General features: G+C 39.7%; 1 protein-coding gene and 1 long non-coding RNA gene across 4 annotated transcripts in view; one reads left to right on the top strand and one right to left on the bottom strand.

The window, feature by feature from the left end:
- Positions 1–22206, bottom strand: part of LOC114459803 (adhesion G-protein coupled receptor G5-like) — a 28481-nt gene extending 6275 nt beyond the window's left edge. For all 3 annotated transcript variants that reach the window (XR_003673475.1, XM_028441960.1, XM_028441955.1), the window contains exons 1-8: positions 21957–22206; positions 10578–10650; positions 9965–10230; positions 9494–9680; positions 9357–9399; positions 9082–9184; positions 7453–7566; positions 7245–7361 (exon numbers count right to left, since the gene is read on the bottom strand). Coding sequence is in view for 2 of the 3 variants with exons in the window: in XM_028441960.1 (XP_028297761.1) it covers positions 7245–7361; positions 7453–7566; positions 9082–9184; positions 9357–9399; positions 9494–9680; positions 9965–10230; positions 10578–10641 (894 nt within the window). In the remaining variant the exon portion in view is untranslated. The remainder of the gene's footprint in view (positions 1–7244; positions 7362–7452; positions 7567–9081; positions 9185–9356; positions 9400–9493; positions 9681–9964; positions 10231–10577; positions 10651–21956) is intronic.
- On the top strand, positions 92–18559 carry LOC114459839 (uncharacterized). Its single transcript, XR_003673480.1, has 3 exons — positions 92–188; positions 1286–1290; positions 18501–18559. It is a non-coding gene; the product is annotated as an uncharacterized LOC114459839 (long non-coding RNA).
- Positions 22207–23938: the final 1732 nt, after the last annotated feature.

Genomic DNA, 23938 nt, shown 5'->3' with positions numbered 1-23938 from the left:
GGAGACGCGCTTTCAGTGTGAGCTCGTGCATACAAGGGATTGAGAACAAGCAAGTAGACAGGGAGACATGATTGGTTAAAAAAACTAACCGTTTTTTTTCATTGGTCGAAGTTATTACAGATTTACAGCTGCTACAGATGATGGATTTTCTTCGTTCCTTTTTCAGAGCACATAAGATCTTAATTTCTGTCATGACATGAAGACAATTTCAAAATCACCTACCCTTGCTTTAAAACAATCATGTTCGGCAATATACTGTACATGGTAAATGGTAAATGGACTTGATTTATATAGCGCTTTATCACCACACTGAAGCGGTCCGAAAGCGCTTTACATATCAGCTCATTCACCCAAACACTCTCACATTCACACACCAGCTGCTAGACTTGATTGGTTTTACTTGGTTTTACTTTTCGCAGAACCTTAAAGCCAAGTTAGTTGATAGCACGATATTGCACCTCACTTTTACAGATCATCACTTGGTTAGTGCCAATTTACTCATAACATTATAACAAATGACAATTTCTTATTGGCACTTTAATAATAAACTGTTGCAAAATAATACTTTTTACAAACGCATGGAAACTTTATAGCAAAATTGGAGGATGAAGAAAAGTAGTTTTAGCTCAATAACATTATTGTGGGATCTTGGAAAAGCTCAAATTCGTTCCTTCTGTCAGCAATACACATCATACACTACCACTGCTATTAAGACAGCTGTTCAGACTCTTGAGGACAACATCAGTGACACTAAGCTAGGAAGCAGCAGGGATAGAAATTCCAACACTGGAGAACTTCTACGTCAGAAAAAGCTGGAGTTCAGGAACTTTATGAATCATAGGGTCATGTCACGCTTCATCCAATTAAAGGACATGGATGCTTCCAGCTCTTTCTTCTTTGGTCTTGAACGAGATGCTGGACACAAAAAAACGACTACTTGCCTTAGACTTCCGGGAGGAAAGATCTCTTCAGACCAAAATGAAATGAGGTCTCACACTGTTGACTCTTTGAAACTGAATCCGGTGACGCGGAAATTCAAAAGCGACTTTTGGCAGGTCTGCCCAAGATTACAATGGAAAAGAAAGTGAGACTTGACTGTGATCTTACCCTTGAGGAGCTGTCGACAGCCGGTTGTGACTTGCTTGAAGTAATACAAGAGTGCTTTAAAGCTGGATGACTTCGAGTTTCTTGTCAGCGAGTGGTTATCTCACTATTACCCATAAAGGGGGATTGAACCCTTCTTAAAAACTGAAGACCTGTGGCCCTTCTTTGTACTGATTATAAGATGATGTCTAAAACCCTGTCAAACAGACTGGGAACTTTGTTGGATAACATTGTTCATAGAGACCAATCATACTGTATACCTGGGAGGTCAATGATGGATAATATTATAAAGGGATTTTCTTCACACATGCAGACTGTGAAAGGTTGATGTTGGGATTGTTTCTTTGGATTTGGAAAAAGCTTTTGATTGGGTAGATCACAAGTACTTGTTTTCTTACGCTAGAGAGTTTTGGTTTTGGTAAAATTTTTGCAGCTTGGAATAAACTGTTTTGCAATGGAGCGCAATGCATAGTTAAAGTAGGAACAGGGTTAAGTCGGCCTGTCCCGGTAAAAAGGGATATAAGGTAAGGCTGTCCCATTTCAAGGCAACTTTTGAGAACTCTTTTTATGCAAATTAAGAGATAAACATTCTGCTCCTTTCATCTCTGCTACTATTAATGTTTCTTTTGTTCTGCCTTCAATATCGGCTTATGCAGATGACAATATTTTTGTTAAGAGTCAAAGTGATGTTGAATGCCTGCTGGAGACCCTCTGTATGTATGAGAGGGCTTCAGCTGCAAAGTAAACTGGGACAAAAGTGATGCTTTGCTTGTGGGGCAATCAAGCAGTGCCCAGGTTACCAGGTAGTCTCCAATAGGGCAAGGAAGGGTTGAAAGTGCTTGTTTTTTTTTTGTACTGAAGGTTTTGGAAAAAAAAGAATTGTGAGGAAGTAAGGGCCAAGGTGTATGCTCGGTTATCTAAATGGAAATGATTGCTGCCCCAGATGTCATATAGGGGGAGAGCTCTGGTTGCTGCGAGCTCGGTTGCTTCGACTCTTTGGCACAGGCTTATTGCCTTGACACCACCAAAAGGCTTACTTGAAGAGATTCAAAAGGACATTGTTAACTTTTTCTGGTCTGGCAAGCACTGGTTTTGCTCCTCTGTCATTTACCTGCCAATGGTAGAGGGGGGTCAAAATTTGTTGGATCTACAATCCAAAGTTGCTTCTTTCCATTTCAAGACTGCTCAAAGACTGTTGTACGGGGGTCCAAGTTGGCACGACACGGCTGGCCTGTTGTTGAGGAAAGTGGGAGGTTGGTGTCTGGATAAACAACTTTTTTTGCTAAATCCAGGAGTCACAGATTTTTCAGAAGCATCCCCTTTCTATGGATCGGTGTTGAAAGTCTGGAGCATAGTGAAAGCTGAGCAAAGTGGGCATCCTTCCCCTGGGATGTGGTTATTTGGTGAGCCGCTATTTCACAACACCTTTATAAAATCACAGCTGTTGCAGTCTGCCAGCTTGTCAACCAAGCTTCAGAGGGCTAGGTGAACCAAACTGGGACACCTCATGAAGATGACCAGTACATCAGAGGATTTGGAAAGTCTACTTAGGAAAAGTGAAATCAGTTCTTAAAGACTAATTCACAAATTGATAAAGGGCATCTGTGCAGGACTGCCTCATCCACTGATAACCTTTGCAAAGAACAGTACTCTGGCTGAACAATGGGACGGTGTATATAAGTATGTATTTCAAGTGTGGGTGAGTTAGTACCAGGAGCAGGAGGGGCAGTTGCTCACTTTTACATGGACAGCTTGGAGGTGGTGGGAAAGAACATATTCTATCCACTTTGCGTCAAGGTGATAAACATACGACCTTTAGCAGGGCTTGGGAAGTCAAAGTGAACAGTTTTTTTTTGTGGCCCAGGCTCTTCCCCAAAATGCAACTGGTGGGCCCTGTACAAGTCTCCAATAGAAACAAGGACGGCAGACCTCCAGTGGAGGATTGTAGATGGGAGCACCTGTTTGCCCAATGTCCCCGGTTGGCATCACTGTTTGTTTTACTCAAGGAGTAGTTTGAGGGCCTTGGAGAGACTTTCTCTATTGGTTTGTTCATCTTTGGGCAAAAATATAAGTTAAAAAAGAAAAAAAAAACACCTAAACACTGTTAAACGACATTGGTGGTGCTGCAAAATTAGCGATGTGGAAAACATGGAAAAATAAGGCTTTGGGCAGAGGCAGTATTGGAATTATTCCTGTCTCAAAAGGTTTACTCAAAGCAAGAATAATGGTTGAACATAATTACTATAAAATGATGAATGCACACTTTCTGTGGAGTTTGGGCTGTGCAGGGAGTTTTATGCTCTACAGCCTCTCCAAGCCGTCAGGAATGGGCATCGTGTGCCGGAACTGCGCAGGAAATTTGGAACATGAATTGCAGTACAAAATGCAGCATACAGTCTGTTCAAGGCAATAGGGAGATATGTGTGTGGGCTCATTCTTTTTGGTTTTGAACATGTCACGGGGTGACTTAAGACTGTATGTGTGTAACCAAAGTGTGTGTGGGAGTGTGTGCGACAGCGACTCAGCCCACAACATCAGAGATGATTACAGACAGGTGTGTGTGACTGAATAAAGGAGCATGGTGGGTCTGGAGACGGAGAGCAGCAAACGATCGGACACGAGTGGCTCTGTGGCATGCAAAGTTGGCTCTGTGATAGAGTGGGTTGTCCAGCGACCGAAGGGTTGGGGGTTCAAATCCCGCTCTAACTGAGTCATTGTCGTTGTGTCCTTGGGCAAGGCACTTTACCCACATTGCCTTGTATGAGTGAGTATGAATTGTGCATGTATGTTGGTGGTGGCCAGAAGGGCCGTAGGCGTGAAATGGCAGCCACGCCTCTGCCAGTCTGCCCCAGGGCAGCTGTGGCTACATTGTAGCTTACCACCACTGGTATGACTGTGTGAGTGACTGGTGTGAATGAATAATAGTTTCTGTAATGTGCTTTGAGTCTCCTCGAAGAAAGCCCTATATATAAATCCAAGCCATCATTATTATTATTATGTAGGCTTCCCTCCTGGAGCGGCGTGATCGGAGCAGAGGAGGGGCTGACTAAGGACGCACCGTTGGAGCAGTGGAGGGGGCGACTACGCCTACCCTCCTCCTTCCAGCTAAGTGCTCATTTTATTGAGCTGTGCATGCAGGGCTTTGGCTTGGGCATTGTGTGTGTTTTACTGTAACGTGCGGTTGCAAATAGCCCTTGCCTGCTCAGCTGATTAGCCCACTAGTTAGCAAGCCTTGACTGTTCGCTGGCCGTGGTGCTGTTGGTCGGTCCCCCACGTAGGCTTCCCTCCCTGGGCGGCGCAGTCGGAGCAGCGGAGTGAGGACGCACAGTTGGAACAATGGAGGGGGAGAGTTCCCATCCCCCTCCTTTCAATTAAGTGTTCCTCTGCATCTTATGAATACTACTGGCAGGCACACAAAAACACCATAGTACTTTGGCCAATGGTACTGACAGCCACTGTCTTATTCCCAGACATCCCCACTGGAGCACACAACGGAGCGGAGCGCTGGGCAGCATCAAGGGGACCGACGCACCGACTGACCCACAGAACACCCCTCATTTTTTTAGACATAGCTTTAACACACAAATACAACACTGTAGTGCATTGGGAGTGGTGGCCTAGTGGTTAAGGACGCTGGGCTTGTAATCGGAGGGTTGCCGGTTCAAGCCTCACCGGGGCCGTCACTGTGGGATGTTGAGCAAGTCCCTTAACCCCGAACTGCTCCCCAGGCGCCGCAAAATGGCTGCCGACTGCTCCTCAGGGATGGGTTAAGTGCAGAAGACAAATTCCAATAATGTACTAACATTACATGGCCAATTAAAGGCGAAAGCCCGATTTAATCTTAATCTTAATTGTTGTATTTAATAGAGAAACTCCTCCTGGACCAACTTTTTTTTTAACGTGGGACACTGTGCCCAGTTACAAAAGCTTCATCGCACATTAGCATTAAAATACTTAAAATTAATGTTTATTTTTTCACAAATCCTGCCCTAAGCTTCTTTAATGAACTTTTATTGCGTCGGTTAGTTCATATACTGTTGCAGGCTTGGCGTCACCTTAAATGATGATGCATTATGGGAAGTGGAGGATAAACATCTCTGGGAAGTGTAGTTTTGTTGTTTTTACCCCGTGCTCTTAAAAAGATGCAAAGTGTGTGCACGCTATGACCGGCATTGAAGTGCAGCATCCACTGTGTGTCAGAAGAGGAAGACTACCATTATTCTGCAACTACCTGCAGACACAAGCCAAGGCTGAGACTTGGTTATAAACATTCAGACTTTTTACCAGGTAAGAGGTAACAACACAAACATCCGTCTAAAGCAGTCACAGAAAGTGGGGCAATCTTGAGGATGACTAGTTGGTGGAGTAACGGAGATAACTCAAAGAAGTCTACTCTTCTAATACCTTACATAGTGTAGTGTTCAAGACCACACTATCCGAGACCAAGACTTGCCCGTGACCAGAATGCACTGAGACCAAGACAAGACCAAGACTATAAAAAAATATATAAATAAATAAAATTATGACACGGTTCGACAGTTAAATAACATTCTCTCTTTAATTTTAGTTTATTGTAAATACATTTGATGGACAAAAAAGGTGCTTTGTACTAAAATATTAAAACTACTACTGCTACTGATAAATTCACAATTATTCTACATATTTGAAAACAAGATTTTTATGTCTGCTGAATGTACAGCAAGTGTTTAAAAGCATTTCTGCCAAGAAATAATGATTCTTGATTCTGATTCTTTGAGTTGTGCAGGTCAACAGGTCACAGATTTCATAAGATAATTTTTTAGTTTGAAAAAGCCTTTACACAGGTTTTTTTTATTAATTCACTTAGTTGATATAGTTTAATTTGGTTGCTGTAATGTAACTAGGATATTCAATTAACAAAGGTTTCCAGCTGTAACTGTAAAAGTGAAACTTTCTGAAATAAAACTACAAACAAGTTGTCAGCAGTGTAAAAAACATAGAGCTACAGGTAGATGTGAAACTAAATAAAACAAACTCAAACCCTGGAACAGTCATGTGACAAATTAATCAATAGTTCTTGTTGAGAATTATTATTATTCTGGATACAGTGGAAACAGAAACTATAAAAAATAATTATATTGTGAACCTGTTTATATTGTAGGGAACATATTATATACATAAATGTGATTGGAGTCTAAAGACACAAAAAAACACCACTAATATAAGACCTCTTTACAATTATTTGAGTCCAGGCGATGACGCGCTGGTGACGACATAATCCAAGATGGCGGCGGCCCGGACTACAGCCAAAACTATGTAATAAAGCCTTAAAAGACATGGATATAATGAAAAGAGTGGATGGACAGAGGCATAAACATGCTGACTTTCACACGGACACACACAGACTTATTAAACACACACGGACCTCAGTAAACGGAACAGGCTTCACCAGACGGCTGGCACTAGGACCCAGAGGCGGAATAAGTGCGTCCCCCATACTGCTGCACACACACACACACACACACACGAGTGTGTCACACACGTCACTCAGTTACATTAAGGAAGGTTGTGGTCATTATACGGGGTGGATTAAATAATGAATAAAGGATTGTTTTATCCCGTTCTTCTCCGTGTTATTATCACATTATAAAAAAGTTTAAAAATAGCAGGAATTAGTGCTGGTCTCGAACGGTCTTGACGGATAATCCCGAGTCCGAGACAAGACCGAGTCAAAATGCTTCAGAGTCCGAGACGAGACCCGAGACCTTTAAAATTTGGTCTCGAGACCGAGACCGGTCTCGACTACCACAACACTAACTTTACAATCTGTGCAAAACAGTAACTGAAGGTGATCTACTTTGCAAGATGTGTGGAAGGAAAAGAAAGCTACAGTCTGTGTGGCGGAAGTAGGAAGCATACAAGTCGACTATACAAGGAAATGATAAAAGGGATCTTGTTTTTAGCAGCACCTGCACCAACTTCCTTTTCAGAGTCATAACCATTACTCTCATTAAAACCAGCAGATGTGTATTCTTTAGGTCTAAATGTGCTTCACGTATCTGATATCAAACAAATTAAAGAAATAGTTCTTTCTAACATATGTTCCCACCATTCTCATCCAATTATTTTAATTCAAATGAATCAATTGAAGCGACACTTGCCGGTATGATATCATGATTAAAGCTGATCCTAATTGGTTCGGGCAGATCTGTGATGACCTCGTTCCCTACGATGATTTCCACCACATCACTGAGAATCTTTGCTTCTTTGTCAACCTCCTGTAACATAGACACAGACACACGTTTACCTTCCTGTCAGATTAACTGAGGTTACACAATTGAAAAGTGGTATAAAAAAAAAAAGCGTTACCTGAAACACAGAGTTGTCTTTTAAGAAAGTGCAGATAACTTTGTTTGTCGTCTTTGCAGCTTGTTTAAGGGCGGAAGGAAGGTAAACGCTAACAGTGTGCTCTCCACTAGAGACCTAGGTAAGAAGCCCATTGTCATCAAAAGGTGCAGAGCAACATGATTATTTCCAAACACGTAAAATTGATCAGGAAAATGTATTTTTATTCACGTCAATATGCAGAATAAGATGAAAGCAATGCTCATGACCAAACCTTTCTCACTAGTCAACTTTGCTAGTTAGACTGCACATCATCCCACACATATAATGAGAAGATGTTGAGAAAATCAGTGGGTAATTACACAAATTGCCCTATTTTAAGATGCTTTAGAGGTCAAACTTGAGATTTGAATATTCACCCTCAGTAAACTGCAGCTATAATTCACTGTAATCTGGCTAAGGTCTCGCTTATTTCTCTTAACCAAATAAACTCTGCCCTCAGTTGGAATGTGAGACTGCTCCTATAAGGAAACTCCTAATTACAATAAATCATAGATGGGAAGTCATTTATTACAGGCAAAAGATTAAAAAATCCTAAAATAAAATAAAAAAGGTACATAAGTAGTATAGTAGTTAGGGCTGTTACTTTAACGAGTTAATTGCAATGAATTAATTATATATGACGGGCTAATTTAATCGCTTTTTGTTTTAGCACTTCAAACAGCGTGGAACCTTCATTATTTCAAGAGTTCCCGGTATACCCATAATACTGATGCACAAACTACAATACAAGACGGGAGACTGCCGAGCTGCTCAGCTTCATTTGCGTTCATTTTGGCTAACTGCTACATGCTGCGCGCCGTGTCAAACAAATGAACAAACTCACTGGATAAATATTATTATCTGAAGAAAAGAAAAAGAAACAAGTTTGGTGTCAGAAAAATGTTCTTACTGTTTATGATGTACTAACTTATAGCACTACATATGACTTTTTATTTCATTTGTATTTTCTATTATTTTGAAATTGACAAAAGTGCACAGCAATATGACAATATGCCCAAGGGATTAGTCTCAAATACAGCAGAAAGTAAATGGCTACGCCTGTATCTGTTCAAGTCTGTTAAAAACAATAAATTATTTTATAAATACACTTTGGTATATATCAATCTTTTGAACTGGCACAACAATGTAACGTAAATGAAAGTATCTCAAGTTGAGGGTGTTTTTCAGCAATTTTTAGGTGCAATTAAAAAAGAGATTAATTAGATTAATTAATTACAGAGCATGATTAATTAATCACACATTTTTTATATCTCTTGACAGCACTATTAGTAGTATAGCATATAATACTTTCCTAAGTACTTCTACCTAAACATATTCTATCAATACATTTTGGTAGTTTAAAATCATTAGTATGGGTTTTAAATAAACACATGGGAAAAACATTTACAATTGTGTGTCTGTCCAATGTATCTACACCGTTTGAAAATCATAAACATAAACTTGTTCTAAGACAGTTTGTTTAGCAGACCTCAATGCAGATGTGCACAAAGCACTGTGAGAGTAGAGTATATTATGTTGAGATATCAACATAATTTCAATAATAAACAATAAATCATTGTGCTGTGGATTATGTCCAGCTTTTTTTCATACATTGGATGTAATGTTGGAGCCTTTGTAATCCTCCTTCAGCTCTAACTCCAGTTTCTGAGGACAACAGGGAGCTACCTTCTGCAGCTTCTCCATCTCTTTGAGGCTGAACAAACACATTAGACACACCATTATGAATTCAAGTTAGTACACAATTTAGCATCCTGTTTGTATTCAAAGTTTGTGTACTTGATGAACAACCACAACCACAGTGGTTATCTGCAACACTATGCAACAGTGACTACACAAATTAGATTGGATGAAAAAGAGTAAATTACGTTGAGCCATTGAGAGAGCCACTGCCTTGATCATATAAAGTCTCTGAAAAAAAAAAAAAATTAAGAAAAGCTTTTTATTTTGCAGGCTATATTTCCTTCATTAGCAGACATGTTATTTGGCATCCCTCCTTTCTTACTGCAGTTGGCGTGATGTCCCTCAAAGTTGTAGGCAGTCAGTATTTTGTTGGTGACCAGATCATCTCCGATTCTTCCATCCTTGATGCCGTACTTTGCTTCAGGCGTATTGGACCCATGGCTAAGATCAGTACAACAGGAGTCACGCAGAGTGGCCGGTTGGCAAAGAATGAGGTTTCGTCCTCCAATCTGGAGACATTATTTACAAATATCTTATTCAGCTTGTTGTGCCCAGCACTTTGCACATGCTTTTAAAGATGATAAACAACCTCGAAGCATGGTCTGTGGACCACTGGAGACCTGTGAGCAAACACTGTAACTTATCCTGTTTTAAAATAACTTGTTTCTCACATCTCTTTAGTGTGGCGTGTTGGTTTTAAACTATTTAAAATTTAAAATATTCCAATCTAATACCATTTCATATGTTGGAGTCTTTTATTCCTAATGCTACTTATTCTGTCCAGCACACTGACCTGTAACTTCAACTGGTCCAGTAGAGGCTCCCAGTACAGACAAAAGTGAGTGTCCACCTCTAAATCTACTCCAAACTGGTTCAGTGGAATCACTTCAGTCATTCTGCACTGCGCCGTGATCGCTCCATCAATGAAAAGAGTGCTCCTGTTGGCTGATATGGAGATGCCATCACAGCCCGTTGAGAGGTTAATGTTCAGGTTCAAGGCGGTTTTGCCATGGCACCAGGTTCCACAGAAGTTGAAGTACAGGTCGTTCTCACTAAAACCTGAAAATGCAATAATCTTACAGGAAGAAACAAAGCCTTTGATTGAAAGTATGTCTATCATGTTTGAAATGTCCTATTTGAATTTTGGGGAAGATCTGCAGGAACCTTTACAATGCTTTAAGTCTGGCGGAGAATGTGGCAATCTTCACCAACCACTATTAAAATCAGCAAAATATGAATAATTGAGGAAATTAATTGACAGTTCATAACAGATGCCAAGTTAACAAACAGAAGTCACATCAAGGTTTACACCCAGATATTTAGTTTCTGAAAGCATCTTGACAACTGCAAAAGTGTAAAGCAGCCAGATTGTTTTTGCAAGGTTGCCTAATAGTAACATCACTTACCAGCAGAGAAGTGTACAACCAATAAGATCACAACGCTCAAAGACTTAGCCAGCTGTTGCTCCATTTGTAACAACTGTCAGAGAAAAAAACAGTTATATAGTAGCAAAAGAGAAGCATGTGTGTAAAGCATTTTAGCACATAACCTACAAAGAGTACAGCAACCGCACCAGCAGCTGATAACATGTGGCACAGTAAAAGTGTGTAGCCTACATCCACACAAGGGGCAATTTTATTCAACACAAATATATCCATTTGAAAAGTGCACATACACATCCAAATAAAAACAGAAGTTATCTGTATTCCTATCCTGACACCTGGTTTCTATCTGCTCACTATCAATGAATACAAATGACTTAGTACTGAAAATACACACTGCAACACTTCTATGTTCTTATCAATGGAAACAGTCTTCCCCTTTAACTAACACACATGCACATTCACACATTTTGAGAGGATGTGAACTCAAGCTGATACTGAAAGTTCAACATGGCTGGCACTGTTAGGGTAAGAGAATTACTTTGACCACAGTGGAAGAGCAGACAGAATTTTAATTATTTAGGGTGTATGCAGATCAGATTTTCTTTTCCTGACAAGTGGGAACTCTTCCTTATTCATCTCTGATGCACAGCCTGATCCAAGTGTATAATGTAACCTTTAACCTAATCGTTAACCTTTATCAGTGTAAGTACACCCTAAAACCACTTTTTTCTGCTGAATACATATATGAATAGGAATGAAGTCAGTGTTTCCCCTATAGTTTATTTGGCAGGGCGTCCCACCCCCCCAAAGGACACCCCCGCCCTGCAACAGGATCTCACACAGAAATTCAATTTGTAGATTTAAGAATAAATAAATAAATATATATATGATTGGCTGACATTAGATCATATGTCTTTTAACCGTCACTATTGGCCCCGCCTCTCCTATAAAAGATGGGGGAGAGGGACGAGTTTCCTCCTCTCTCAGCCTTCAGTGAGCATCGATTGACAGCTCCATGCAAAACTGTGCAGTGCTGCAAGGGTGGGGCTGCTGTGACTGGGCGTGTCTTAACTACTCACGAAGGAACATCTATAATCAAGGCATTTTTTTAATTTCCCCCTAGTGGCAGATCAGCAAAAACCTGGGGGTGTACTTACACTTTAACTTTAAAACTTTTAATAGCAAAATTGCCTTTTTGCTATTTGTGCTAATGTTAAAAAAATCAAAGTACCAAAAGAGCAACATCTCATTGGTAGTAGGCAAGTTTGCTAATTGACAGATATGCACTGGTGATTTGAGTGACCAAAATGAATACATGACACCTGCTTGTGGTCATATAATATCTTTTGGTGTTTATCCTGGTGTTTTACATCTGAAGGTGAAGATTATCACTTACAATAGGCAAGCCTAGCTAACCTTTACTTCAAAGCACTGTCCACACTGCTTCTACTATTCTGGATATTTTTTTGCTCACCAGAAGATAATTTACCGAAAGCAATGGAGGATTTAACTGCTTCAATTAAAGTAATTACTTCAATAAATCAGAATCCTAATACGTTAATGTTGATGCAACACTGTGCTTGGTTGCTGACACCACCAGCATGTCCTTCACATCCTATGGCTAATTACATTTTCTCACCATTGATTAGCCACACGATCAACAGGGTTCTTATTAGTGCTAAAGCAATACACGCTGATGTCAAGTAAGCAAATAAAAATTGGTCCCCAAATTATAACAAAACTTTTGAAAAACCTGTATTTATGAACACCTTTTTTCAGTTGATTAACCACACGTGCATGTTTTTAAATTAAACTCATCACAACAGACTACAGATTGCAGATCTTCAAAACGCTTGACAGCAAATACTATCAGTATGAGTATGAGGTTATTGTACGCTTCCTGAATGTAAGAAAGAAACTTGAGGGAAGGATACATAAGCCACTGAAACTGGAGGTGTATTTCAACAGTTGCAGTTCTCCCCAACATCACAAGACAGACAGGAAGTGGTTGGATCACAGACAGATTGAGTGAGAGAGATGAAAACATATCTAAATGTCCTGTCTGGATGGTTAGGAGGTTATTTATAACTCAAAGACACACAATACTAAACTAGGCCATCAACAAACTCTAAGTGATACTCAAGGAAGTTGCAACGAAACATGTGTAATGTATAGTAAGTGACAGAAGCTCAAAGTTAATTTTTAAACTTCTTGTACAGGGATGAGTCATAATATTTGCACCCCCAGCATATGTCGTTTCAGTCCCCTGTATATGCTGTATTGTCTGTTCTCTCTGATCGAGCATCACCTTCTTCAGTAGAAGGTAGCTACAGTCGCTCGCCTTTTTGATTATTAAGAGCATTAGAAGCTCATGATCTTGTTATGCTTAGTGTGATGCACCAAAATTCCGGCCATTCTCATGACCAAACACTCTCTGCCCACCACTGAAGATCATAGCTACGCAGAAAGAATCCATGAGATCAATTTTCATGTGATGACACAGCAAATTGATTTATTCTTTGAAGCATTAATATTCATCTGTACAATTGCAATGTTTTAATTTGAGTGAAGTTAGTACACATTCAGAGACATAAATGCAATGGGACTATATTTAGCATAATAATTTATTTTGGTGTTTCAGTTTTCAGCCTTGGTTTTTTAATTTTCGTTTTTTGGTTTCGGCCAACAATTTTCATTTCGGTGCATCCCTAGTTATGCTCACAGACACTGCACCATGAGACGGTTCTACGATCTCCGTGATTTGGGAGATCATCGTCATGTTGTAATCCTTAACAATCCAATACTGTCAAATCGCACACCCTTACTTAACAGTAGCATTACTTAGCATCTGCATTGCTTCACCCAATGGAATTAAATTCAGAGGCTCCAGCTCTGATAGTGGGGTCTCCTAACCCTCTTCCCCTGGTCAGGGGTCTGCAACCTTTACTTTACAAGAAACCATTTTGCCTCATCTCACCTGGATTAAAGTCCTCCAGGAGCCAAATATAACCTTCTCAATGAAGACAATACAGTGTATTAAATTCTATACAGTTAAATTATATAGAATAAGGTTTGATTTAACTTGATGTGAATTATGATGATCATGTAAATGGAAACTTAAATCTGGCCGTAGACGACGATTGGCAATCCTTATCTCTAAAAACCTTAATTTTGAAAAGTCATTTGAAATGAAAGATAAGGAAGGGAGGTTTGTATTAGTGCGGGGGAGTATAGATGGTAATTTAGTCACACTCATGAATGGTTCAGTTATCTTAGCAGGGATTTAAAACTTCAGGTGCAGGAAAGTAGATGGTCTGTAGATGTTGCAGGAAGTGAAGTAGGAAGGTGCTGAGTCATTGCACAATGACAGCACAATGATTCATTTTAGGTTAACAAATTGTTATGTCTTCATTTTATTTGTCATTAATCATGAATAGCCTCTGTAAAAAATAAAAAAACTATTTATTTTGTTAGTTTTTTTTTTTTTTTTAAGCTATATGGAGCCATTGCAAAAGAGTCAAAGGGCCACATTAGGCCCCAGAGCCGCAGGTTGCAGACCCCTGCCCTAAGAGAACCACAGCTGAACATCTGGCCTGGTATCATAGTCCATCAATTCTGGTCCTCCATGCTGATTCTGATGAGCGTGTACGCTCTATCTCTGAGCTCAGCACATTTTTCCTTTTTACTGCTGCCCTCAATGTGAGCGCGCTCTCACTGAAGGGCTCGTTATGCCTGGCTACGTTCGCGTACTGCACACACGCCAAAGGAGCACATTGGTGCTTATACTCTGTGTATTCACTGTTGCATTACCCGCAGCCAAGTTGCATGAGCGTGCACCGTCTCCTCACCCGCAGCACCGCGGTCAAGCCAGCCTCCACTCCGAAATCCTTGGTCAACCTAGCCGCCAGCCAATTTGCACTGTCTGTTTATAGATGGTTTTAAGGTAATCCCGCAGCACGGAGAGAGAGAAAAAGAGAAGTGCACTCTGTGGGACGTGACCGAATGCAGAGCCGCTCCGTATAAAATAAGATCACCCCATACGCACTAGCACAAAAGCGACCAGTTAAAATTTTCACTCGCACACATTGAAAATATACTCGCATATGCGACCATTTTGGTCGCAGTCTCGAGCCCTGCATCATAGTCCATCAGTTGTGGCCCCTACATGCTGATTCTGATGAGCGTGTACGCTATATCACTGCGCTCAGCACGTTCTTCCTTCCTTTACTGCTGCCCTCAATGTGAGCACACACTGGGTGAAGGGCTCATTATGCCTGGCTCTGTTCATGGACCGCGCGCACTCCAAAGTAGCACATTGGTGTTTATACTCGGCGCATTCACCGTTGTATTACCCGCAGCCAAGTTACGTGAGCGTGCACCGTCTCCTCACTCGCAGCGTGGAGCGAGCGAGAGAGAAAAAAGTGCACTCTGTGGGATGTGACAAGGCACTCAGCCACTCCGTCCAAAATAAGGTCACAAAGCGTTGGATCGTTCACCCACTATTAAATCCGTTTTATTTTTTTTCAAATTCCATTTTGTTTTTTTCCAATTCCGTTTTTTCCACTTTGATTTTTTTAATTCCGTTTTTTTTAGAAATATTTATCATTTTTTAAAGAAATTATTAGTTTTTAACTCCTGTGAGGAAACAAAATAAATAATTATAAATAACAAAAACTCATAATTAAACAAAAATGTATGTCAAAAATAAAGTACACACAATTAAAAGGTAGATATAAGTTGTAGTGTCATGTATTATTCTGACTTATTCTCCTTTTTAATTATTTATATGTCATATAAAGATGTATGAGAACAGCATTAATGTCACCTTATTTCCTCTCAGGGATCAGTGGTTTACTGAATCTGAGCAGGTTTATTGATTAGGTTCTGTTCAATTTAGTTTAAATTAACCTAATTTAAATGATCCTATCTTCTGTGTAATGTGGAATTTGACGTTGACTAGATGTTGCACTTTGTTACTTTTGTCCCCCATAGTCAGGACGAAAGTAACACCATGCAATACAATGAAATTAAAAAAACAAAAGAAAACGAAACATCCTTTTGAGGAAAACAACAAAACAAAACAATGTTCTGGCTAATAAGCCATGCACTCTCTAAATAGAAAAAAATTTAAAAATTTTCATTGCTTAATTAAGAAATAAAATCAATTAAGTATAAACTTTGATTGTTTTCATTATTGTGTTTCATTAGTTAATTTTTTATTAATTCATTATTTCAAAATGCATTTTACTGTAGCTCTGATGAGATGTTGTTTGAATGTAACATTCTAATAACGTTGCTCCAACAAACTTTTATTTTGTAAACCGTAAGTTTCCACTGAAATGGTTGCACTTGAGGTAGCTTGCTGACTGTGAATGTGAACCTACGAGACACGGACAAAAAGCTGGAATAAAAAGAACAAAATTACAGCATGGACTGAGTTATTCTTAGCTAGCCAGGCACAACGGTTCGAACTCTGAGCAGGTGCAGTTAACGGGCACTAGAGGTTCTGTAGTTAGGAGTCAGTGATGATTTGCGCTGTTTTAGAGGGTGTTTGTGGTGGTTTAAGATGAGTTTAATGCAGCCAGGACAGGAGGAGGGAGGGTGTTGCACCTAATAAGCGGTCCCTGGAAACATTTCCCCAAAAAAAAACGTTCTTTGCACCACGATAACGGCGTTTCATGCCGTTTTTGTCCATTTCCGCGTTGAAACTTTTTTATTGGTCGATTCCGTGATTCTGCCCGCAAATTTTATAGGGCCCTACATACGCACTCGCACGGATGCGACCAGATTAAATTTTCACTCGCACACACTGAAAATATACTTGCACATGCGACCATTTTGGTCACAGTCTCGAGCCCTGTCCTGGGAGCAAGTGTGAGTGGGTAATATCTGGTTGGATTAGATTAGATTAAAGAAACTTTATCAATTACCGATGGGGAAACTAATTTGCCACCAAGTCGCACGGTTCACACATACAGTCCACAACATGACATTAACAGTTGATACAAATATAAATGCTACTAACAAGATTTAGAGCTTCCACAGAACAGACGTAGTAACAATTCAAAGATGTTCTTTAAAATAACAGACTGCTGCCAGAATAAAAACACCTTCTGAGCCATTCAGTGGAACACTTAGGCATCACCAAACGCTCACTAAGAACTTCTTAGCCCATTAAAAGTGTTGTGAAGAGGATGGCCTTCAAAGTTTATCACATTTTTCAATTTAACTCCAGTCTCTTTTCATAGGTGACCTCAAGTGAGTCTGGGGTGCAGCCAATAACTGAAGCAGCCTTTTTGATCAGTTTGTTGCTTCTGTTTTTGTCATCAACATTGATGCTGCTGCCCCAGCACAGAACAGCATAAAACAATAAGCTGGAAAGGATCCCCTGATAAAAGACATTAAGAAGCATCCTGCTAATATCAAAAGATCTCAGCTTTCTGGGGGAAAACAGCCAAGACTGAGCCTTCTTAAAAACATCCTGTGTTCTTTTTCCAGTTAAGTTTGTGGTCAATGTGTACACTGAGGTACTTGTAGGACAGGTGGTAGAAAACTTGCACTTTTCGCTCTCAATACAACCATGCATTTTTGCACAGCTTTTCTTAGTGAATAAATTAAAGGAGATTTTGAAACTGTCAGAATAAAGCAAAATGTAAAAGGGCTGCAATGCACTTCTTTTAACCATGAAGCAGCGCTGCTAACCTCTATCTCACTAAGCAACCATGATATAATCCAGCGCATGTGGGACATACAAAGTTTTGGTAGTGTAGACGTTAACCTTCTTACATTTGATGAAGATCCTCCAAAACCCCTGCAGCCATGTGTGACCTTGAACCTATTTTCAATATAGTCACAAAACCACTTCCTGGAGAGAACATCCCATTTAGCGGATGTCTGTACTTCACTGCCAGTGAGTGTTAATTTGGGCTGAGTATAGAATGAAGCTGCAGTTTGCACAATAGTTCTGTGGTTGAGCTCAGATCTACAGAAAGCTAAGTGATTGTTTGGCATTCTTCTTTCTCCTCTTGCAGTGATTGGTTCTGTCCCCCCCCATACACACACATTTCTACCAATGGCAAGGAATGTGCGTGGCTGAGTAATCCCGGGAACAAAAGCTGCTCTTTGTTGTCAGGCTTTGGAGCCAAAGTGACAGTGAGCATTAATAAGGGTCAAAGAGCACTGAGCTGCTTCGAATGCTGTTCAAAAAGATACACATGCAGACAAACAGCAGCTTGGTTTAGGATTTGTTTCCCACAAACATGAATGACAAAACTGTGAATGTGTGCGATACTGTACTTTGGAATCTTCCCACCAAAAAAGCTTTGTCACGTATTCACATTACCCCACAACTTTGACAAAATTACACTGCACTACATTGGCCACGTTTACATGGGAGCTTTAATTCTCTATAAAGCTGAATAATAAGTTAATTCCTCTTTAACCTGACCTTGTAAACCAGGGGTCTCCAACTCAAATTACCTGGGGGCCAAATCAGGCAGAGTCTGGGTGAGGCTGGGCCACATCAGGTATTCCCGACGGCACCGCCTTTACCCCCTCCCCTCTGTGCTCCGTCTCACTCACATGCATGAGCACAGCTGCTGCAGAAGAGGAACTCAGCTCATCTCTTGTATTGTGTAGAAACGTCGTTGTGTCATGTCTCATTCAGCAGTAAGTAAACACTAAACTTTACCATCATATATGTTAAAAACATGACCAAAAACTCTGTTTTACTCTGTCAGCGGTGACACGGTTTCACTGTGAGCTCGTGCATGCGAGGGATTGAGAACGAGCAGGGAAACAGGGAGACGTGATTGGTTAAAAAAAAAAAAAAAAAACGGTTTATTTTTTTCCAATGGTTGAAGTTATTACAGGTTTTCAGCTTCTACAGATGACATATTTTCTTCATTACTTTTTCAGTGCACATAAGATCTTAATTTCTTTCAGGACATAAAGACAATTTCAACCCAAAACTAAAAAGTCTATCTGGAGAAAATCGCCTACCCAAGCTTTAATTTCAGGTATTCCACAAACAACTTTGGTAAAAAAGAAATGAAATCTTCATAAATGTCATTACTAACAATTCTTTAATTTCAATGGATTCTTCTGAACATGAACTGCCCTGCACATGAATGCAACATTGACAAACATGAACATTTCTTCTGAACATGGCTTCTCTTGCCTACTTCCTGCTCCCAGAGACCTGGCAGTGCTTCCTCTCATATAGCTGAGCTACATTTAGCTTGAGGGAAGAAATAGTCTGTGCACATCACCAACCTTTCTCTTCACTGCAGGCTTTGAACATGACATAATAATAAATAATAATAATACAGTTTATTTGTAATGCACTTTACATTTGATGCCAAACCTCAAAGTGCTACAGGATTAAAACATTATAACACAACATTAATTAAAAAAACAGGACTAAAAGAGGGATTAACGGTTAAAATAAGTTTCTGGAAAAAGGTGATATTTAAGTTTTTTCTTAAAAATGTCCACCGTTTGCGGGCCCCTGAGGTGGTCTGGGAGGGCGTTCCACAGGCGGAGGGCAGCGGCTTCAAAGGCCCTGTCGCCCATTGTTTTGAGCCGTGTCCTGTTGGCCTGACCAGGTACTGGTTGACATGTGTGGTGTGAGCAGTTCTGTGAGGTAAGTGGGGGCCACACCATGCAGACAGTGATGGGGTGCAGGAGGATCTTATATTCTATGCAGGACTGAATGGGGAGCCAGTGCGGTGTACGGAGGATGGGGGTGATGTGCTCGTGTTTCTGCACCCTCATCAGGGTTGCTGTCAGTCTCCTAATAATGTTTTTTTTTTTTTTTCAAGCAATAAAGTTCAAGTAACGTGTTTAGCCAACTAGATGCACGGAGAACGTCATTTCTGGATTTTTTTAATTTTTATAATAACCCCATGGAATCAGCTGTACGTTCCAGCAAACACCGATGTTTTGTTGACTATAACCGAGGCGGGTAGGCCCATATGAGCCCCAGCCTCGAAAGCGGGATGGCGGGTGCGAGCTGGCTTGGGTGGGTAGCTCCGTCGGAGGTGTGCTTCCCTTGGTGACATCGTCAATGCACAATGCTGTAAAATCCCATTCTATTGTAACAGACTGTGTCCTATTTAACTGAGTTATGAGTTAGGCTAGGGAAGGGCGGACGTAAACGGAGAATGAGGGGTACATAATGTTTTAAAGACTTCCATTAAAGGCTGATAAACCTTTGATAACGGCTCGAGTCACGTCATTACAGTACAGTATAAAACACACGGGCCGCACTAACATTACATTTTCACATTGTCCCGCAGGCCACAAATTATCATCCTGCGGGCCACAATTGGCCCACGGGCTGCGAGAATGAGACCTCTATGGTAAACACTTAATTGCTAATGCTAATTTAATTCCAAATTAAACCTAATTCCAAAGTAGGTGGCTGGTTTATTCCATTTTGAGAGCCGACACTATTTAATAAGAGCCTTAAAAGACAGATATAATGAAAAAAGGGGATGGACGGAGGCATAAACATACAGACATTCACAAGGACACATGGACTTATCACACACATGGCGATCAGCAAAAGGAACAGGCTTAATCGGACGGGTGAAGCCAGTTCTCCCAGAGACGGAGTAAATGCGTCCCCATACTGCTGCACAGGCTGTAATATCACCAAGTTTATCATTGTAACGGTTGTAAGAGCTACTATCTTTACCAGGGAGCAACTATTTATTCCTGGTAATTGTTTTCCGGAGTTTTACTGGGCTTTATTTACTGGTGATTAAGTCCTATCTCTCTTCCGCTCCGTGGACAAAAGTGTGTTATTGTCGAGCTGCTGCTTCAAAACTACAATCAAAATAAACATGAAAACAGTTCTCCTGTGTGGTCTTCTGTTACATCCAACAATGAAATGTTTGTTGTGTGTTTCTCCCGATCGACGTGATACTTCATGGTCGCCAACCCGAGCCTTCCCAGCCCCCAGACCTAAAGCGGAATTAACTAAAGCCAAATAAACCGGTTTTCCATGTAAACCTCAGTTCGGGAATTACTATTTACATGTAAACACAAAGCAGAACACTTTAATTCTGAATGATTTAAATCAAAATAACTAATTACGAATTAAAAAACATCATGTAACCGTAGCCAATGTTATCACCAGCTCAGCAGAGAAGATGCCAGTTTAGCTTGCTGACACATAACCACACTGGCACAATGCAAGTGCTGCTTATTTGTATATATCTCAAAAAAGATATAGAAAGAACAGATAATAACTTTGGGATTCATCACCTCCAGCAGGATAAGCCTTGCATCAAAGTCAGCCAGACTGAGTCAAACTAGGCTCTTTCAAGTTGAAGTGAGGGACCGATATGTGGAATGATCCCCCAGGGCTACTGCAATACAGGAGCTTGCATACTTGATAGCACCATAGCGTGTTTGCGTGCTCACATATCTGATTTGGAGGTTTCTGTGAGGAAATTGGAGGAGCAGGTGGAATGTTGGCGATAAGTGTTATTTTTTTGGGGGGGGGGTGGGTGGGGGGTTATAAATCAATAAAACAACACAGACACAAAGGCTGCATATCATCAAAGGCTTCATCACACACATGCACACACTGCCCCCAGTGCAGCCTGAGGCGTAAGTCACACGTTTTAGTTTCTTTTTATGAGCTTCCCTTTCTCAATATAAAAAATAAACGAAGAGGAAGGGTTTTCTCCAATGACTCACACACCCACTGCCATATTGCATTTCAAGACAATACATCCTTCATTACAAGAAAAACCGCCTCCTGTTTACATGAGGTGGATTACATTTTTCTTCTCTGAGTGAAGACTTGTGATTGTACACCTTGACACAGTCAACAAACAGACACTACAGTTAAGTGCAGTTAGGTACTACAGTACAGATATCACTGCTGCTTTTGAAGCCTTAAACAACAGCATGAATCCAAGTATATTCGTTCTCAAGATCCCCATCTTAAATATAATTCTAGAATATACAAACTAAACTAAAATCAAGACAAAGACAATAATTAATTATTAGTGTGAATAAATACATGTTATAATAAGAAAGTGAAATTAATTAATATTGTTGATATGAATCAATCAATAAATCAGTTCATAAACGTAAACTAGGAGTCTGACAGACAGTAGAGGTAATATTACAGAAAAATTCAATTTTGAAGCGGTATTTTGCAAACAGATAAACAATATGATAGCAACATGAATGTCTATTTCAAATGTATGTGATCAAAAAATAAATAAAATAATAATAACAACAACAACACGATTTGTTTTAATATGCCATTTACTACAGTTTACATGAAATAGTATTTATAACCGACCAAAATCCGGTTGTATGACTTCATGTATAACCTTGTTGTTAGCATTGATATTTCTTGTTGCTGTGTGGACTTACCTGATGTGCTACTGTCAGTTGATGAAGTTTCTCCTTAGATCTCCGAACCACACTGACCGAAACAATATTCAGTATCGCACAACTTCGGAGAGACGCCCAAAACCAATGTGAACTACGGCTTCTGAATGGAACGGCTGAAAAAAACCTTTCTTGATAATTGCAGTTGTTTATTTCCCCAAAGTGTGTAAAGTCAAAGTGCCGTCGTGGAGGACAAGGCACGGGGAACAGGAGACGTGCACTGCCTGCGGTACGGCTGCGCCGCTGTAAAGTAACTGTACTGATAGAGAATTACTTCCGATCAGGACTGTCAAAATAAAAGAAAAGTGCAACAGCAGATCAAAAAATTGCTGCACAGATATTTTATTAATCCAAAATGATTGTTCACTTTTCATTATCTTTCTGTGACTATCCTTTAATACTCAATCTAAATTACAAAGGCAGCTCAAACTGAAATAGAATAGAATAGAATACACCTTTGCAGCAACACAATAGAATAGCAACTGCGACTGTGGGACGGACATAAGTTGTAAAAAGATAAAAAATGAAATTCATTAAAAGTAAAAACAACAACAACAACAATGGCATAAAAAAATACAACAATGTGCAATGACAAATGCAAACAAACAGCAAAGGGTTATTATTCAGCTTTAGACCTATAGAAGTTTTGTGATGGGTTTGGTATACTGTAGCTTTATTGGTCAATCTTATTCTCCCTCTAAAAGAAAAGTTTTTAATTTGAAGCTAAATCAGCATCTAGTATCTCAACTCATTTACCTTGCAGGTTAGTATCACGCATAAGTGTTTAAACAAGAAACATGGGCTGAAACTTGGAGCTTTGAGGGTAAATAACAAACATCAGTCTCACTATAACCATCGTGCTCAATTACTCAAGTTGACAAACCTCCGCAACAGCATTCAGTTTTCAATTACTGAGGGAAACAAATATGCTCTTAATTTGATCAGGCTTTTTATCGAAATATTTTCATGTTTCTTGGATTGAGCAGACAAAAAAGCCAAACTCAAATTTTAAAAACTTTTTTTCTCAAATTAACTTCATCAGGATCAAGAAGAGAAAAACATACATTTAAAAATCGGTGAATTTTTATTTTTTCTTTCTAAAACCAATAAACGGAAATACCACAGGACAGAAACAAAAAAAAAAAAAAAGAAGAAGAATGGTGAGACCGGAAGTTGGTCTTTTCAAAACAAGAGCACATATATGAAGAGGCTGCTTTTTTTCTGGCACCAAAATATATGAATTATTTCTATAGTTTCCCTGCTGTGTAAAATGTCTTTGGAACCGTAATCCAAAATCATTTTTGTAATGGCAAAACAAGGCTTGCAAATATATCTCACCGCAGTGGAAGTGGAAGGGGTTTTTCAGCAAAACATGAGGAAATATTGCACTATCAATTACATAATTTAACAAAATCTGTATTTTAGTCAGTTTAAACCTCACTACGAATACAAATCCTATATAACATTGTATTTTGACAAAATCTAGCAGACAAAAGTATATAAATAATGAAACAAGTCAAATACAATGTCAGCCTCAGGGTAACCCTCAGTCGGTTCATCACTCAAAGTTTAAGAGCTGAATGATAGATATTTTCAAATAAAATGGTCTGCCTTCTCTTCTAATACTACCCACACCTTAGACCACATTAGATATAACATCATATGAAAGAACTGGTCAATCAATAACATTGGTATAGCTTTAATCAGTAGAAATTGTTATCTTTAATTCAACTGTGTAAAAAGTGATCATTTGATTTTGTGAATGTATACCGCCTTGTAACTAAAAAGCTAATCAAAATAATCCTCATATTTTAACAAGGTTAGAAGTTTTGAAAATGTGTGTATGTTTTTATCTCCTGCCTTGTTGTAAGACAGGCTTAATGTTTTGACTTCTTCAATCAGAATAAGTTCACACGCATAGTGCACACCCCAGGGGGTGGCTGAAGATTCAATGTCAAGGAAAA

This window comes from Gouania willdenowi, chromosome 3 (genome assembly GCF_900634775.1).
Source record: "Gouania willdenowi chromosome 3, fGouWil2.1, whole genome shotgun sequence".
NCBI classification, from domain to species: Eukaryota; Metazoa; Chordata; class Actinopteri; order Blenniiformes; family Gobiesocidae; genus Gouania; species Gouania willdenowi.
This window is presented reverse-complemented; position numbering and strand designations above follow the sequence as displayed.